The sequence below is a fragment of the Alligator mississippiensis genome, chromosome 8 (assembly GCF_030867095.1).
Source record: "Alligator mississippiensis isolate rAllMis1 chromosome 8, rAllMis1, whole genome shotgun sequence".
Taxonomy (NCBI): Eukaryota; Metazoa; Chordata; order Crocodylia; family Alligatoridae; genus Alligator; species Alligator mississippiensis.
In genome coordinates, this window is record NC_081831.1 from 41,179,589 (window position 1) to 41,198,957 (window position 19,369).

At 46.0% G+C, this 19,369-nt stretch overlaps 1 protein-coding gene across 3 annotated transcripts in view; it reads left to right on the forward strand.

Annotated features, from left to right (window-relative positions):
• The window catches only part of LOC102572201 (gamma-aminobutyric acid receptor subunit gamma-4), a 166,525-nt gene that overhangs the window by 91,944 nt on the left and 55,212 nt on the right, over positions 1–19,369 (forward strand). For all 3 annotated transcript variants that reach the window (XM_019487959.2, XM_006273801.4, XM_019487958.2), the window contains 2 exons: positions 11,669–11,889; positions 12,963–13,045. In XM_019487959.2, coding sequence (XP_019343504.1) covers positions 11,669–11,889; positions 12,963–13,045 — 304 coding nt within the window. The remainder of the gene's footprint in view (positions 1–11,668; positions 11,890–12,962; positions 13,046–19,369) is intronic.

Genomic DNA, 19,369 nt, shown 5'->3' on the forward strand with positions numbered 1-19,369 from the left:
AAAGACTGTCCTACATAACTCTCTCTCTCTCAGAAGTGAACGGTGACTGGGGAGGATGTTTCTGTGCATGTGTGCTTGAGACTTTGTGCAGAGAAGTGTGGGGGCACACAGGTGTATACCAGAGGTTATATCTGACCCTCTGAGGTAACAGCCAGTTTTCAGCATTCCCAGAGTCCCAGTTTCTAAGACCCAGAGAAAGTGTGAGAGACATACAGCACCAAGTTTATAGTCAGTGGAGTTATATTGTACAGCATGTCAAGTTATATTGTACACCCTGTTCGAGCACTTCTTTTAGCAAGAGTGCAGGAGGTGGTGATAGATAGAGTTTACAACTTTTACAGAAGATTTTCCATTTAAAAAAAGGTTATCACAATTGAGAGTCCCAGGACAGAGGTAAAAGATGTTAGCACAAAGACAGCACTGCAGGGATTCCTGTGGAACAGAAGCAGATGGGGAACTCTAGATGTCACCTTGAAAAAGCCACTCACTGAAGTGTTATTCTTTTGATCATTGTGTGCTTACCCAGTCACTCTAATGTTAAAGCCAGAAATCATTTAGGGGCCTTATTTGTGGAAAACACGTCCTTTCCTTCATCTCACCTTTTTTCCTGAAGATGCAGAAATGGCCATCAATTTAATCTGATTTGTGTAACATTTTGCAACAGTGAATACTTATTTTTGACATGGAGGTAATAGGCAGGGCCCTTAAACTGAGATTGGGGATCTATGATGGTAGGAGCTGTATAAACACAGAGTGATAAACGGACCCAAAGTACTTACAGAATAAATGTATGAGAGGAGAAGTGGGGGCCCTGATTAATGCAGTGACTTGACAAAGAACAGATCAGGAGCAGAGATTGGGAGCAGGAGAGCTGGGCTCTATCCCTTTCCTCAAGAAAGAGGGAAGACCATGTTTGCCTGGGCTTTGCTAGTGGTAATACAAGGTGTCCGATTAAATATCTTTCATCCTTTCTCAGTACATTTCTGTTTCATTTGCAGAAAACACGAGATCTTGCTAGCAGTCAAAAAAATATTCTAAATCTCCATTGCTGTTAACCACAGTTCAAGCAAGTAGACTACAAGTGAAAACTATAATTTTATTATTTTATTACAACTATTAACTTTACCCCAGCCATACCATTGAGAGATTAATTTCATTTTCACTCAGTTTCTATCGTAACAAAAAGTAAGAAAGAAATAGCTAATCCATGATACTTAACTGGCAAACAAGCAATTAGAAAATGAATAGTCCAACAGTATCAGACCAAATCCAAAGTCACTGGTCAGTTAAAAGATTACCACTGACATCCAAAGGCTTTGGATGAGGTTGCTAAAGATACAGAGGCAAGGCCTCAGCTGATACAAGTCAGCAGAGCTCCACTTACTTTACCATCAGCCAAGGCAGAAACAGATGAGTTTCAATGATCAAGTCACAGCAAAGCAATTAGGGATAATTCCAGCTTCTATGCCTAAGCCTGTTCTGCACTCCAGGTGTAAGGAGGGCAGTGTTTTATGTCTTGTTTTACTGATGTGAGATATCTCTTTTCCAAAGGCTGAGTTTCTTCCCAAGGGGACGTACATTTTGTGAGAAAAGTGGTTGTTTCTGGAAGTCTAAGATAGCTTGGACATAGGGCTGGTATAGGGGAAAATGGCATGCTCTCAACTTCCCTCACAGGTCTATGGGTAGCTGGGCCAATGCAGCTCAGTCCCAAAAGGCAACACAACTCGCTTCTCCAGTGATTGGATCTTTCATGGAACTATGCCAGTGCTCCTTGATCCTGGCTTGCCTCTTCAATCTGTTACTGTAGTTTCTGTACAAAAAAATCCCCACTCAGCCCAACATGCTTATTAAATGATTGAAAGTGCAGTGCAACTTCTTAGACATTTAGTAGGCTTCTACTGTGCTACTGATTTTAAAGTAGTCTCTTCAGTATTGTGCCAGAACCCCATGGTTTGAGAGGGTTGAGAATGGCATAATGTTTGAAGATTTAAAATAGGGTAATGGTTTTTGTTGTTGCTGGGTTTTTTTTATTATTATTAGATACTAGAGTCCAATAATCATCTTCAGTGTTTATTGCTACTTGCTAAGCATGTGTGACAGGCCAGCTAGTAATGATTTGGCCCAGGGGTTTTGAAAGGGTAAAAGATGATTGGAGAACTTGGGATTCCTTTTCCTCACCAATGAGGCCCCAGAGACTCACCCTCCATGTCCCCTGATTGGCCCCTCAGGTCACCTGGAGAAGGATAAAAGGGACAGCACAGCTGATTTGGGGGAGACCTGTGAGGGAAGATGAGGAAGAAGTTTCAGAGAGCTGGCAAGGGCTAGGCCAGCAGGGTGGGAGCATTTGCCCCAGAAAAGCCTAAAGGAGCAGAACTTGCAGGTAGGAGAGGCTCCCTGCTGAACTCTAGGATCCCCAGCAGGAGGCTGGGGTAGTACGGCATACAGTCAAAAGGAGAGGCTCCTTGCCATGCTCCAGGATTCCTAGCAGAAGGCTGTAGCCAGCAGGAGAGGTTCCTTGCCTGGCTCCAGCAGAAAGCTGTGCAGTGACCTGAGAGACTCCTAGCTCCACTTCCAGTTTCTCCAGCAAGAAGCAGGGTAGCTCAATGTGAGGCAGAGGCTTCCAGAAAGTCAAAAGCCTCAGCAGCATGAAACAGGCCCAGCTGTGGTGGCTTTGTGGTAGAGTTTCTGCCTACTATGTGTGATATCTGAGTTCAAGTCCTGGCTAGGTCAAAAAGGGGTGAGTAAAGTGACAGGTGAGGAGTTCTTGTTGGAGTGGAAGGGAGCCACTGTGGTTTTTCCCCCTCCAGGTACCTCCACCCCATATCTTTTGTTATTTGGTGTTTTGTATTTTGTGCATTTTGTTTTGTCAATCAGTATTGTTTATTGTGGTGTTTGCATTTTATATTTTGTTAAACCGGTCTCTGGTTAACTAGATGAATGTCACCGAATGTGAATGCCTAACCTTTATTGAATCCCATCCCCTCGGGGTATTGTAGTGTCCCCTATACCCCCTGATATGTGTATATATGTTATGTTCCCACCATGGTTTTACTCATTAAAAGGTGTATCTTTGAGTCCCCACTGGTGATCTGGCACCTCCCACAGCACTTGCTCACCTGCTCTGATCCCTTCAATTGGAGTGGGGGTACATCTTGAAATACCATTTGGGTTATATTTTGGGGGCTCATCCCAGGATCCTGCATAGCTGGTGCTAGAATATTACTTGAGCATTATGTACCCTTGTAGCGAGAGAGAGCCAGCAGGAGACGTGTCCAACACTGACTAATCTGCCACATCCTTCGGGAGTGATGGGACTGTGGAGGTGGGAGCAAGGCAACCTGCTGGTACTGAGGCTAACCTGGAATGGCTGAGGGTTTTCCAGGAGATTCTGTGGGAGTTCACCCATTCCTTCAGTGACCAGGCAGCCTATAAGAGACTCCATAGTTTCTAGAGAACCCTTCCAGTCACGGCAGGGGAGGAAGGATTTGACTCTTGGCACTCCCATATTCAAGAGACTTTACTGACTTGGCAAATACCTGATGAGGCTAAGCAACGCCATCTATTGGATGTCCTGAGGGAGCCTGCCTTTCGGGTTGTGAGGACTGCCAAGCTCTAGAACCCTGTTATCACCGCCCAGCAATGCTTGCAAGTCCTTCAGGATGTTCTTACCCAACCCACTGGGCCACAGGGCTCTGTAATGCTCGGTTCAGGGACAAACTCGAGGCTCGAGCCCATGTTTTCTCCTTGCATGACTTGGGACCTGGGGGAGGCTAAGGGGGTGGAGCATCACGTTCATCTGAGCAACCCACAACCCTTTCAAGAAAGGTCCTGGTGCATTCCCCTTGCTCAGATGGGGGAAGTAAGACATACTCTACAAGAGCTCATGGACCACTGCATCATCATGGAATCTAAGAGCCTTTATGCCTCTCCCAGCGTGATCATGCAGAAAAAGAATGGTCAACTCCGCCTGTGTATCAATTACCAGACTTTGAATGCCTGGACCATCACTGATCAATACACTGTTCCACAGATGTAGGAGGCTTTGGACTGTTTAGTAATGAGCAAATGGTTTTTGGTACTGGACCTCTGCAGTGGCTACTACCAGATACCTCTGTGGGAGGAAGACAAAGAGAAGACTGCTTTTATTTGCAGTGGGCATTCAGGGGTACATCCTACATAGAGTGCAATCCCCCCACCTTTTCTCTCTGTCCTGTCTCTTCTACATCAAAGAGCACCTCATGTCAGCAAGGATTAGCTTCGGGTTAGAGGAGGGTCAGGCAGAGACACTATGGGTCAAACTACAAGGGGGGCATGGCGAAAGGGACCTTGTGGTGGGTGTCTACTACAGACCACGCAACCAGGGGGAAGAGCTAGACCAGGACTTCTCCAGTCAGCTTATGGAGGTGGTTAGGTCAAGGGATGTTATTGTCATGGGTGACCTAAACTACCCAGACATTTGCTAGGAGGAGCAGACAGCCAGGTCTGACCGCTCGCGTAGGTTCCTGGCTGTATTACAGGACCTTCACCTTATCCAGGAAGTGCACAGCCCTACTAGGGGTAATGCCTTGCTGGACCTGGTCCTGGCCATGGGGGATGACCTGATGAGGGGACTGCAGGTCCTTGACCACCTACGCAATCATCACTTGCTGGATTTCACTATCCAAGTCGGGGTGCTAGGGCTCACACCAAAGCTAAAGCCCTTGACTTCAGAAGGGTCAACTTCAATGAGCTTAGGAGACTAGTGGGGGAGGCACTAAGGGTCCAGAAGGTAGAGGAGATGGGAGTCCATGAGGGATGGTCATACCTTAAAGGGGCGATCCTCCAGGCCCAAAGGATAACAGTCCCTGAGAGAAGCAAGGGGGGTAAGAGTGCTCAGAAACCCCCTTGGCTCAGCAAGGGCATTCAGCAATGCCTGAGGACTAAAAGGGAGGTGTACAACCAGTGGAAGGGAGGAACTATCACTAAGGAGGAGTACTCCTTCTCTGCCCAGGAGTGTAGGAGGGCTATTGGAAAGGCCAAGGCAGAGATGGAACTCAGGCTAGCGTCCAGGATTAAGGACAACAAAAAGTCCTTTTTTCAAGTACATTGGGAGCAAGAAGAGGGCACCAGGCAATGTAGGGCCCCTGCAAGACACAAACGGTAATCTGGTGGCCACGCCAGACAAGAAAGCTGATATTTTTAACAGTTTGTTTGCCTCTGTTTTCCTGAACAGGGACCGGGATATTCCACCTACCAGAGGTAGGGACAATCTTGGGCATAGCTCTATCAAGCCTTCAGTCAGCGCAGATGTAGTTAAGGAAGGGCTAGACATTTTTAAATCTGCAGGTCCAGATGCCCTCCACCCAAGGGTGTTGAGGGAGCTGGCAGGGGTCATTGTGGAGCCTTTGGCCTGGTTGTATGAGCATTCGTGGTCATCTGGCCAGGTGCTGGCAGATTGAAAACTGGCTAATGTGGTCCCAATATTCAAGAAGGGGAGGAAGGAGGACCCAAGTAATTATAGGCCTGTAAGCCTCACCTCGGTGCTCGGAAAGATCTTAGAGAGAATTATCAAGGAGCACGTCTGTGGGGGGCCTGCAGGGGAGATCATGCTCAGGGGCAATCAGCATGGGTTCCCCAAAGGCAGGTCCTGCTGGACCAACCTGATTGCCTTTTATGACCAAGTAACTAAATCCTTGTATGATGGTGTTGCTGTAGTCGTAGTCTTTCTAGACTTTAAGAAGGCCTTTGACACTGTCTCTTACCCCATCCTCATCAATAAATTAGGTGACTGCGGCATTGATGCCTGCACGGTTGGATGGGTAAAAATTGGCTGATGGGGCGCACCCAGAGAATAGTGGTGGATGGGTTGTACTCAACCTGGTGAGATGTGAGCAGTGGGGTACCCCAGGCTTCGGTCCTCAGGCCCACGTTGTTTAACATCTTCATCAGTGACTTGGATGAAGGGGTGGAAAGCACACTGTCTAAGTTTGTGGATGACACTAAGATGTGGGGCGAGGTGGACACACTTGAAGGGAGAGAGGCTGCAACTAGATTTAGGCAGACTACAAAAGTGGGCAGATGAGAATAGGATGGGGTTCAACGTAGACAAATGCAGGGTGCTGCACCTTGGGAGAAGGAATCCACAGCATACATACAGGCTGGGGAGTTCCCTTCTTGAAAGCGCAGAGGCGGACAGGGATCTTGGAGTCATTATGGACTCCAAGATGAACATGAGCTGCTAATGCCAGACCGCAGCCAGCAAGGCCAGCCATAGCTTGTCATGCATCCAAAGGTGCATCTCAAGCCGGTCCAGAGAGGTGATACTCCCCCTCTATGAGACTTTGGTCAGGCCACAGTTGGAGTACTGCGTCCAGTACTGGGCGCCGCAGTTCAAAAGGAATGTGACCAGCCTGGAGAGGCTCCAGAGGAGGGCCACCTGCCTGGTGAGAGGGCAACAGGACAGGCCCTACAAGGAGAGACTGAGGGAGCAGAACCTGTTCAGCCTCAGCAAGAGGAGGCTGAGGGGGACCTGGTGGCTGCCCACGAGCTCATCAGGGGGGATCAACAGCAAATAGGCAGAGCTGTTTTCTCCCCAGCACCACCTGGGTGACAAGGAACAATGGTAATAAGCTGATGGAGAATAGGTTTAGGTTGGAGATCAGAAGGCAATATTTTACAGTTAGGGTGGCCAAAATCTGGAACCAACTTCCCAGGGAACTGGTCCTCACCCCTACCTTGGGCAAATTCAAGAGGAGGTTGGATGATCACCTGTCTGGGGTCTTGTGAACCCAGCATTCATTCCTGCCTGTGGCAGGGGGTCAGGCTAGATGATCTGTTCAGGTCCTTCCGGACCCTAGCTACTATGAAACTATGAATTTGCCCCTTGGGATTCTATCAGCTTGAGTGAATGCCCCAAGGGATATCCGGGGCTCCCGCCACCTTCCAGCAACTAATGGAGAAGGTAGTTGTGAATATGCATATGATCCAAGTACTTATTTAAGTGATATTGTTTTTGGAAAAACCCTGGAGGAACACGAAGAACGGCTACTCCGGGTTCCTGCATTTGGAAATGAGCTTGCTGGTTCTCCTGGCACCATCACCGGGAGCCCTGCCCCCCCACCCTCCCCTGCCCATGACTATGAGGTGGAACTTGTGTGCCAAACAGTGGATGCCAACAAAGTTGGCATCACAGACCACCTTGACCATATTGACCCCATTGTCGGTGACCACGAACCCGCGGGTGAGATCACCCTGCCTAATGAGCCACCCCTGCACCAAGCGATTCATGGCCCCATGATCTTGGTTGCTGTGTGGGACTCATCCATCACCTTGCCTTGAAGGAGAGCCCACCAATGCCTGACTGGTTGCACCAGTGCCGTGCGAGGGAGAGCTATGTATTTCATAGATTTCATAGACATTAGGGCTGGAAGGGACCTCAGAAGATCATCAAGTCCAGCCCCCTGCCCAAAGGGCAGGAAGTCAGCTGGGGTCATAGGATCACAGCAAGATAAACATCCAGTTTGCTCTTGAAGGTGTTCAATGTAGGCACTTGAACCACCTCTGGTGGCAGGCTGTTCCAGACCTTGGGGGCTCAGACAGTAAAGAAATTCTTCCTTAAAGATGATCGCTACCCCGGCTGCTTCAGATGTCCAAGGTGAAGTGCAAGGCTACCTGCGGCCCTGTCTTGTGTAGCTCCTCCCTCAAGTATTCCCTGCATGCCTCATACAGGGAGAGCACCATCATCCTGCTGAAGATGGTGCATATGGACACTTGATATGATAAGGCCACAAGCACCATGAGCTGCCTGAACCCTGGCTGCTCAACTAAGGAGAAAGGCTGGCCATCCACAGCAAGCCTCTCCCCAGAGTTCTGAGTGATCTCACTCGCCCTTGCAACTAGCCCCCTTTCTGTCCACTTTTCTCCCACTGTTCCAGGGTGGCCTGCCTCTGCTTTGGGGGGATGGGGGCTTTGAAGCAAGAAGCGAACTTCCCTTTGGGCATGCTTCTGCTGGTGCCAGGCTGAGTAGGAGCAAGGGCAAGGGAGTGATACCTGCAGAGATGCAGCAGAACCTCCATGGTACTCATATGTTTTGTTCTCTTGCCCCAGCTGGTTTTGGCATGGCAGTATAGGCAGATAGCATATGTGGGATCATCTGCCAGCTCAAAATGATTCCAGAACACACTACTCGTTCACTTCTGGGATCCGGTGCATGTGTGGATACTGCCATTTCCCCTTCTTCAGCAGGAAGAGGCACAGCAACAGGAGGAATGGACTCAGCTGAGCCACTTGCCTCCGCAATCTCTACCTCACCCTCCTCTGAAGTGCCTTTTGGGGAAGGAGACCAGGCTCTAGGGGAAGCTTGAGGAGTGTGGAGTACAGACTCAGATGATTCCCCTTCCTTCCCCAGAATTTCCCTTGCTAGGGCACTCAGATCTAGATCCAGCTCTTCTTCTGGCACTGGAAGACTCAGGATGGGAAATGAAGTGGGGTGGAAGACACTGTTATTCTGGTGCTGCTGCTTGTTGTCCTGGTGGTGGTGGGGGCAGTTATGACTGGTGCTCTTGCAAGGGATGCAGACTCAGTCACAGGCAGTGGCACTGGTACTGGCACTGCTCCCCTTTCCTTGCTGCTTGTAGAACTAGTGGAAGCCTCATGCCTGCTTGTTGTAGCACAGAGGCTGAGTCTTAGTTTGGGGGAGGGAGTAGAACTTACAGCTCTCCCTCTATGTCCTCTTCCACCCCTCCCCGAAGGCTTGCCAGCTGCCTGTCCAGCACACTTCATGGTGTGTTTCATAGTGTCTTGTCATTATAAAAATACATAAATGTATACACATGTTTTCCTATATAAATTCTGTATTATAATATGCAAAATAATACACAAAATAAAAATATATAAATGAATATATGTGTTTTCCTAAATAAATTCTATAACATGCAATATATTTATGAAATTGAAAAAAAAATCAATAAATATAATAATAAAATAAAAGGGTATAGAAAGAAATCAAAAGGTATTGAGGAATCCCACTTGCTAGACTAGCAAGTAGGAAGTCAATGGTAGTAGCCTTTGTTGTCTAACACTGCTGAGGTTCTGGAAGATAGCTAAGTAACTGACCCCAAGGCAGAAAGCAGGCCAGTTCAAACAATGCTGCTTTTTATGCTATTTTTCCATCCCTCCCCCAGAGCACTGGGATTGGATGGGACCTCAGGGAAGGATCAGAGTCACTGGCCAGCTACACAGTCAATATCATAGCAGTCCTTCCCCCCTCTTCCCCCTCTCTCTCCTTATTTTCTCTTTCCCTGCAGACAAGCCCAGCAAAACACAAAACATTTCAAAAGTTTCAAAATGTTTTGACTGCCCTCGTTTTGTTTCAAGGCTGTTTCAAAGCCCTTAGTTTCATTTAGATTTCACTGTTTTGAGCTCAAAACTAGTTGAAACAGTGTCAAAATGAAACAGCCAGTGAAATTTTGCACAGCCCTAGCGCACATGTATGCGTCAAATTCTGTTTGCATGAAAAGAAAGGGTTGAGTGTACGTTGTATGACTATGTATTCACATATGTAATCTTAGAGTTTACAAGACTTTCTCTGAGCAATTCCTTAGGGAAACTGAAATTCACCCAGTGAAGATGTATAATACAGGAACCCATTACTAGAAGGACCACCTGGACTCTAAGTACATTTCCCTGTCATCACAGACAACCAAGCAACAGCCAGTCAGTCAAAAAGGATACAAGAACATCTAGTCTGTGTCCCCCTGAATACACATACTGCAAGTCACACAGCACCCCCTAACAGCTGATAACAAACTTAGGCTATTAAAAGTCAAAGAACCCCAAAACAATGATATGCCCCAGGAAGAGAGCAAAAGAGACTATGGGTCCTGTCTGTGGATCTTGGGCCCCTAGGTCCACCAGCAGTGGCAGGGAATTTGGTAGGTAAATTTGGTAGGTAAACATGCCTAGCTGCTTCTAAACAGCATGGTTTAAATGACCAATCACACAGAGCAAACAGCAAATTATGAATAGCAAGAGTCACAAGGAGTCACTGGTGAGGTCCCCATGGGCTAGAATGTACTTGCCTCAGGTCATTTTGAACAATAGATACATTTGTAAAATATGAACATCTCCCCATGGATTGCTCAGCAAGAGGCAGAGGGACCAAGCTCATCTGATCCATTCTTCCCTGGAAATAAGCTACCCAGGTTTGCTCAAAGTGTCAGCTAAAAGCAGATTAAATCATGGAGCCCTTAGGAAGCCTCCATGCTGACAACAGGAGGCCAGATTCTGAAAAGCATTCAGGCCTGTATGCAGTCTGCTTTCCTGAACTTTTGGTTATACAGGCCATGATGTGAGCAGGTGGACCTTGGCCACTTGAAAATCTGCCTTTGAACTTTTCAGAATATCTAGCAACATGTACTGTTTGATCCCAAACCTGGTCCTTGAACTGTATTTAACACCTTTAGACCCAAGCCGTGAGGCCAGTTTTGGTCTTGTTGATTGTTACCATTAGGAGGAGAACTTGGAGGTGGAGGTGGGTATGTTAGGGATGCTTCCTCTGTGTGTTTACCAAAAAATACAAAGTTCTGCTCCCCACCCCATCCCCTTGCATTGGAAGAATCAAATCACTCAAGTGCTTTCTGCAAGGTCTCATGACCAAGCTTGTTCAGGCTTTGCTGAAGCTTTCTTCCCTGTCTGTCTGTGAGCTCTGTCTCCCTGCTTCTCAATCTTACCTCCCTCTCATCCAAACAGACACAATTCTCCTCTGCCAGGATATGGTAATATCAAACCAAAGCCACCAGATCATAAAAATTCCTGAGTGGACTGTTGTATTCCTCTGTTTTGGGCAGCATCAGTACCTGGGTTTTGAAGTTGGAGAAATCAGTGCCTTCTCATGGCCACCGCAAGTGAATTGTGAGTTTCTCACCCAAAGTTTCAGTGAGGTTTAAGCCAACCTATAACACTGAGCCTAAGTGCAACCTAGGTGATTACTTTACTGCCCTCACCTCAGCTCATCTGTGTGTGGCCAGGACAGAGGTATTTGTCACACTTAATAATTCTGCCAGTGCATTTTTTTACACAATCTTGCACTCTTAGAAGGGGCATGTCCACCTCTATAACATCATTCATCACTGGTTAGCTGACAGCATAGGCTCCACTTCAGAGGAAAATGAAGCAACCTGTCCAGCACTGCCCTCCCCTGCCCCTAAAAGAGAGCACACTTTTCAAGGGAACCTCCCCTGCACTGAATGTCCATTGTAATGATGTTTTTCAGGAAGCCAACTGCAAGCCAGCAGCTGGGGAAACAGAGGGGAGGAAACAATGCAAGCATAAAAATTCCACTAAGATGAATCAGCAGAGAGAGACCCTGCATGGATTTAAGATTGTACTGGAGTGGAGCAATAGCAGAATCAGAAAGGAACTGTCTTCAGTGGCCAAAAGCCTTTCCAGTCTTGATTCAGTTCCTACTGGAAAAGGGTCCACATAATAAGTATGTACCTTGCTGTCTGGCACTAGCTAGCACTTTTCTTGACAATCTCCAGAGAAAGGCCAAAAACTGAACTAAGCATCTCCTTAGCTCATTAGAGCCACAGTGATGGGACAGCATACAGATCAAAGGCAACACTGCATGCCTATGATAGGATTAATTTAATTCATCTTAACAGGGCATGCTGTCCTGTCTCTCTTACAGGAATACACCATTGATATCTTCTTTGCTCAGACGTGGTATGACCGGCGCCTTCGCTTTAACAGCACCCTCAAAGCCCTCACTCTGAATACCAACATGGTGAGCCGCATCTGGATCCCAGACACGTTTTTCAGGAACTCCAAGCGAGCTGACTCTCACTGGATAACCACACCCAATCAGCTGCTCAGGATCTGGAATGATGGCAAAGTGCTCTACACACTCAGGTACTTCTGGGGCTCAGCAGCTAACTCAAACGAACCTATGACACCAGGCCTGTGTGGCTGCACTGTTAAAAAAAAAAAAGAGATGATAATTTGAGTCATGGGATGGGAGGTTCCCAGCTGCTGTCCTGCCAACAGCAGAAGTGATGCTGTGGCATCTTGATGAGAAAGCTCCCACAGTTACACAGTAGAACCAAATGGGAAATGGGTTTTAAGCAAGGGTGGATCCAGAGGGGTTGTAGTGGCCCAGCCCCTTTAGCTGTGCTGCATGTGAGCTTCTGGTGCAGGGTCTGGCAAGAGCCCCTGTTTTTTTACAGTTCTGGACTAAGGGGTAGGTGCTGTCTCCTTTCCTCTGCTGCTGACTTCAGTGAAAGGGGGGGGGGGGGGGGGAGGGAGGGAAAAGGCAAAAAGCAGGAGCATTAAGCCTGGCTCTGGAACCATGTGAAAGTAGGAGCTCTGGTCGGGCTCAGCCCCAATCAGCTGGTGAGCTCAGAGCTCACTGCTCATGCACAGCTCTGGCATGAGCCCCTGCTGACCAAGTAGTGAGCCCAGAGCTCACTGCATGCACTGCACAACCAAAGTGGGGTGTTGCCCTTTGCTTCCCCCTTCCTGGATCCATGAGTGACTTCAAGTACTATGAAAAATTCTAAAAAATCAAAAAAATCTTCTCATCTTGAATCAGGACAAAAGATCAGAATCTCAAAAAAGTTCCAAGCCAATAATTTTTGAATGGTTTAGGTCCATCAAACTATTCACCAATCATTTCACAAAATTTTGAATTGACTTGGGGTGTTTTTATTACAACATTTATGTATCTGAATAAAATAAATGCTGAGCCAGAAAATTGGAAATGTTTATCTTGAATATATCAAATTACACGTTTTAACCATTCTGAGACTTTTTAAATGCATTTTCAAATGAGTGCTGAAATGGGCCCTTTCCCGCAAACAGTTTTTGTTGCATTGAACTGGCATGTTTTAAGGACAGTTTGCTTCTTCAGAACATGTAGCTATTATACATCTGTGTTTGAAGTCAAAATCCTCTGCATTAATGCTAAGTCTTTCTCTCTTTTCCAGGCTGACTATAGAGGCTGAATGTCTTCTCCAGCTGCAGAATTTTCCAATGGACACTCACTCCTGCCCCCTGGTTTTCTCCAGTTGTGAGTATCAGCCTCTTGAATATGGTTTAGGGGTGAAACTCAACCAGCTCAAACCATCTTCCACAGGCATTGGATTCTCTTCAGGTACTTGACAATTCAGTCCTTCCATTTCTCTAGTGCTGGGCTCCTGTTCAGCCCTATGTTCCACCCAGTTCATCCTCCTGCTCCTTGGAATAAGTAAATAACTCAGGGCTACATTCTCTGCTACACTGAGTTTCTGCTCAGTGTTTGGAAGACTGGGGAGAGACAGAGAAGTCAGCAAGGAGCAGGTTATGCTCTGTGATTATGGAACCAGCCCTGGAATAGATTTAGAGGTTGATACAACTTTCTAACCAAAAGCATCTGGTAATGGTCCTCATTCGACCATCTGCTGGATAACAGTCCACCTTAGCCATACCATTTGTTTTCCTTTCTGCCCCAGGACCTGAGGTGATGGTGGGCTGGCTGTGATAGCCCACTGGAGGCTCCTCCAAGCCTGGGGAGCTCCTCTTCCGCATGAGGGAAGATGAGGTCACATTCTATATCTTTTTACTACCAGAGTGGCACAAAAGTTACAGAGCTGGTCAGAGACACTAGAACTTACTTTGTTTGTTTGTTGTTCTCCAGAGCAGACAGCAGTGATGGTACCTATTCACTGGCCTACAATAACTTATGTGCCATGTCTTAGCAAGAGATTCCTAACTTGGGAGGGGTGGGGGGGGACAGGGGTTAGTTCAGTTGTGATCTTCAGAACTTGGTTATCCCCAGCCTGCCTTTCTGCCCTGCTAAAATTAATTTTATGGCTCTGAGCTGTCAGAAACAAGATTCTGTATCTTCTCCCCTGAGGGGCTATCATATAGGTATCAAGATCCCTGCTCAAAACAGGTTTGACATTTCATTTTATAAATAAATTAAAGACCAGGAGAAGAAGCCACTTCAGCCTGCAGACACTGTGCTTCCTTTTTCCAAATGATTCGCACTACCACCACCACAATGCGAGCTGCATTGATTGTAGCTCCCCCAGCCTACCAGGTACTGCCCCTACTACAACAAGCCAACCTCCTCTAAGCACCAACGTGCACTCTCTTGCTGAAAATAACAGTCAGGACTCTTCAAAGCTTTCAGCACAGCCATCCTGGTCAGTGTGGCTGCTGATGAAATTTGGACTCACCCCAGCATAGACAAGACTAAAGAATTTTACTCAACAGCAAACTGTTTCCAGGTGGTTTATGAGCTATACCAACTGACATCAGACACACCCATGGGTTAATTCTGGATGAAGAAAAAAGCATCCCTTTTAAAGCAGTCTGACTAGATTGGGTGTCATAAGTTTCGCTCACCCCACATAGGGAAGTGCATTTTGCACATCAATCATGGGGCATTTCACATGGGGAAATGGAGGTCAATGATAGAACTACTGAGGGAAAAGGACACCCCACTAACCCCCCTGTTAGAGTTTCAAGTCATCTGTAATGAAGGGGCTAGCTGCAGATACAGATTATTTCATTTTGATACAAGGTGGAACTCAAGAGGCTGTTCCTAGGGAACATTTTTATTTGTAGTAAATCTCCTTCTCATACTTAAGGGTCTGGTTCCAGTTCAGTTTGGACTGAACTATAAGCATGCCAGTCCTATGGCAAAACGAGTACTTCTACCCCCCCTGGAAACACTGGTCAGACCCTGACATCCAGCTCTAAGGGTAGGATAAGTATTTGGCTGCCTAACCTAAGGAGAAGCTTGGGAAGTCAAAGACAACAGGGGAGGTCAAAGACCAACTTGAAAATATGAAATCTTTATGATTTGTCTACAATAATTGTCTCTGGTTAAAATTAACAAATTGGCCACTTCGTAGAACCTGATATCAGACAGCAGCAAATGGGTGGCATGTTCTATTTGAATGAGTCAGTTCATACTTATTTGTTTACAAGGTTCTAAGTTAGCTAGCTGTGTACATGTTTATTTCCGTGTACATATTTGAGTGGCTAGTGATCTTCAGGGGGTTGATAGTGTACAGCACTATGGCTGAAACTGAAAGTGATAGAAACAATCATTTATGAAAATGGGAAATGGCTTTCTAGGGCTGAGTATCAAAAAGAAAGTGGAAAAAGCCTGCTAGAGAAGCCAATACTGTAAAGCAAAGTCAAGCCTTTTAAGATTTCTGAAATCAAGTATTTTGCTTCTGATGCATCAGAATTTTCTACCGGTGAATGTTCATCCCACCGAAGTGCCAGTGCTCCTACTTCTGAAAATAATCTCCTCAGCAAAGACAGTTTTGTTTCTTCTGATAGGTCTGAAAAAAAGAGAACAAGGAGAAAATGTTATTGGTGAGGCAGCTGAAAGATGTGCTGAGTGATCCTGACAAATTGCAGTAGTCAATAACAGAGGTTCCTTTTGGCTTGTGAGTGCTGGGTCAGTGCAAACAATTTGTTAGAATGTTCCTTTAGATGGTAATGGAAGAAAAGACACAACTTTCCATTTTTTTACACCAGTTTTGAAAGAACACACAAAGTGAAATTGACATCTCTATTCCACTTCAACTGAGTGTTTATTACTTTTGCTACAAGTTGTTTATCTGGAGATTTTGCTTTAGCCTAGAATTATATTTCAGATTGTGAAAATACTTGGCGTCTTAGAATGAGACACAAGAAATAAGTAGCACATATGAACAGCCATCATATGTGAGGAGACTTAGAAATTAGACTGAAGTAAAATCATGCAATTGATAAATTATCTGATAGTTCATTACCTAGTTATTTTGAAAAGGGTTTTTTGTGGGGGAATCAGGCTGCATGAAACTCTAAGTTCAGTGGAAAATTCTATTCATTCTGCTATAGCCAACTTTTGAAATCTGTGCAGTAGCTTGGGAAATATTATCTTGTGATGAAAGAACATTCCCAGTGAATTGCCTTGAAGGAAATTCATGATCATCATTTGGGCAAAAATATTCAAAATAAATTCAATCACATTCTAAGGAACATGGTTAAAAAGGAAATTACTTCTGCCTGGAAAGTAGGCATGTATTATTCTATTATGTTGGATGGCACCCAAGATATTAACAATCAAGAGCAGATACTGTTGATAATTAGAGTTGTTTCTGCAGAAGAGGCAACTGAGGCAAGAAAAGTCAGTGTCATGATCAAAGAACATTGAGCTGGATTTCTGAATGTGACAGATTCCATGGGGACTGCAATGACAGAGGCTCCCTTTGAACAATTAAAAGAAATAAGAATTTCACTCAGTGGTTTGAGAGGGCAAAGCTATGTCAATGCGACAGATATGAAAGACAAACAAACCAGTGCACAGGAGAGAATCAGGGACCTTAAGAAAATGTTTTGCAGTCTTTTTTAAAATAATGGCACAAATTGATGCATTGGAACTGTTGAATTTTTTAAGTGATTCCAAGTACCACTTATTTGCAGCCTCACTACAACAGTGGGTCAAATGCCTCAACGTGTGACCAACCCATTTCCAAAACCCTTCTTTGAAACAAGATGGGAAAACTGAATTGATATGATCTGAGTATTTTTGCACCAAGTTTCAACAGTCAATGAAAACTTAATTTTTACTCCCAATTATGTATTTTAAATCCTAACGGAACACACAGAAATCAAAACTCAATGCAACATGAAATCTCTGGCTCAAAATCTACAACTACAACTTCTTGTGCTGCATGGAATTTTAGCCCAGAATGACTTTATGAAGTCAACATGGCAAAGAACATACGTCATGAAGCTAAACTGGGTACCAGCTATACTATGCATCAGCTAAAAGCTTCAAAGGTTTCTTTGCAAACTATTGTCCTGATAAGAGATTTGCAAGTGTCTTTACTGATGCTGTGGAACTGCCTGATGAGCTGGAAATTGAAGCTAATTTCCCACAAGAAAAATCAAAAGAAAAATGTTTGATTATAAGAAAAGAAACAAACCATTAACAAATCCAGAAAATAAGTCTAAAGTTGTATTTGAATCTGTCTGGGACCTTTCCATACAGTACATGAGCTTGAATTACTTCAGAGGCTTTGGAAAAAAAATGGGAGGCCTTGGTTTCACGATTTCCTCATACTGAGGAAAACTCCAACCTTTCAGGAAGAGTATACACTAGCACAGCATCAGTAAGAGCACATTCCTCCCCATAGCAGACAATTAGCTTATCCTATACCCAATGGCTAAAGCATTATCCTTTGAGGATGAGGATGTAGGTTTGAATGCTCTCAAACAAGTCACTAAGGCTGAGGGAAATATAGATGCAATGATCTGTTGTCAGATGGGAATATACACTATCTCCAGTAGAAGTGTATTAACCACCAGGCTTAGGTGGTTAACAACCAAAAGTTTTACAATAAAGAATCCTTATCTTGAATAAAAATAAACCTAGAAACAACCACAGAGCAAAGAGATCAAAACCACAAACTCTACAGCTACCTGATAACTAAAACAACTACAGAGAGAAATCCTCCTGAGCTTCCTATTCCTGGCCCAATGAACCCTGCATTTTTGGCTCCGTAAGGATACACAATTAGGCAGGAGTTGGCAACCTATGGCCTGTGGGCCAGATCCATGGAACCATTAGATCCAGCCCACAGACATGGGGTTTCAATGGCATTCAACAACAGTGGGCTTTAGCTATGAGCATTCTCCCTGTGCTGCTGTGGTGACAAGCAGTGGCAGCAGTCAGGCCCTAGCAGCTACTTCTCCTCTTGCCTGTGCCTCAGTTGGCCTGTCTACACGTGACACTACATTGCTGCAGTGACACACTACAGCGATGTAGCATCCATGGGTGTCTACACGACTAGCAGCTACTTTGTCATAGCAGCATGCTCCCCCCACTATCGCACACCGCTACAGTGAAGTTACTGTTAAAAATACCATGCAGTATGGGCAGTTACTGCACTTTGCTTTAGTACTTCCAACAGGAAGTAGCAAAGCACCGCCCAGCAACAACATCACTGTAGGGAAACACGTAGACACACCAGGTATGGTACATTCCAGCCCACAGTCAGAAAGGGTTGCCTTCTTCTGGTATGAGGGATAGTATTTATTTATTATGGCTTACCCTATAGCCTGGTGAGTATTGCATTTGGCTGGGAGTTGAGAGAGGTTGGTCTGAGTCCCCTTGCATCAAGGACATCATTGAAACCCAGACCCCAACTTTATGGCTGTTTACTTTCCATACCCTCAGCTCCTGAGACAACACCTGGAAGTTCGAAATTTCCAGACAGGGGTAGTAGGACCCAGGGGAAGCCCTGGTGGGCTCCTGCAACAGCAGGGCCTGTCTGGCCCCGCCCCCCCAGACAGAAGCCTCAACAGGGGCTTCTGGCCTGGGACCATGTGGCTGCACTGGTGCTGGAAACTCAGGTAAGGGGGCGGGGGGGAAGGGCAGGGGAGGAGCTGGTGCTGTGGGGGGGGAAAGTGGCCCCTCCCCCGCCCCATGGCCAGCGCTCCCTGCTGCAGCCCCTCGCAGTCCATGTGTGGCTGTCCTGAGCAGGTACAAACAGCCCCACATGGGCTGCGAGTGGCTGTAGTGTGGGTTGCCAAGCACAGGGTGGGGAAGGGGGCACTTTTCCTGTGCTCAGCACCAGCTTGTAACCTGCCCCTGCTGCCAGCCTGGGCCCCACACCAGCTCTGTGCTTGCTCATTGGGGCTGCACCATGGTGGCAGCAGCTGCTCTGCACAGAGGAAAGAGGCCCCCCCACTGCTGCCCGCCCAGAGCTCGCATGCTGGGCAGCACAGAGGCGGCAGTGGCAAACTCTCATCAGAAGAGTTTGTGTGACATCATTGCCTGCCATCTGTAAAGCTGCAGCAGTGTCTAAAGCTAGCACAGAGCAGCTACAGCTCACAGACGCCATTCACCAATCACATGGGAATGGGCTGATACTATGGCAAGGGTCCAGGCACAGGGACCTATGCTGAGATAGTAACAGAGAGAAAGAATTGAGTCCATGTCCTAACTCAGGCAGGAGAGAAGAGCAAAGGGAAGCCCAGGCTTTCAAGCCTTTTCTACTGATTCTGAAAACATTACCTGCTATGTCAGGAGGAGTTAATTTTCTTACTAAATTTAGGCATGAATAAGAGCAATGAATGAATTGCTCTGGCTTTGTTTGGGCTTCCCCCATGCAGTCCTGCTACTACATCTCATTCCAGACACGTAGCTTCCACTTTTGTGTCCATTCTAAGGCCAATATTGCTCTGCTGGTACTTCTTAGAATCTATGCTTTAATGCACATTAGCCTATTTTAATGCACATTAAAGCATCACATAAAAAGCATGCTCTTTAGCTAATGTGCATTAAGCTAGGCTCATGTGCATTTCCCTAGTACCACATAACAGAGGTACTAGATTTAATGAG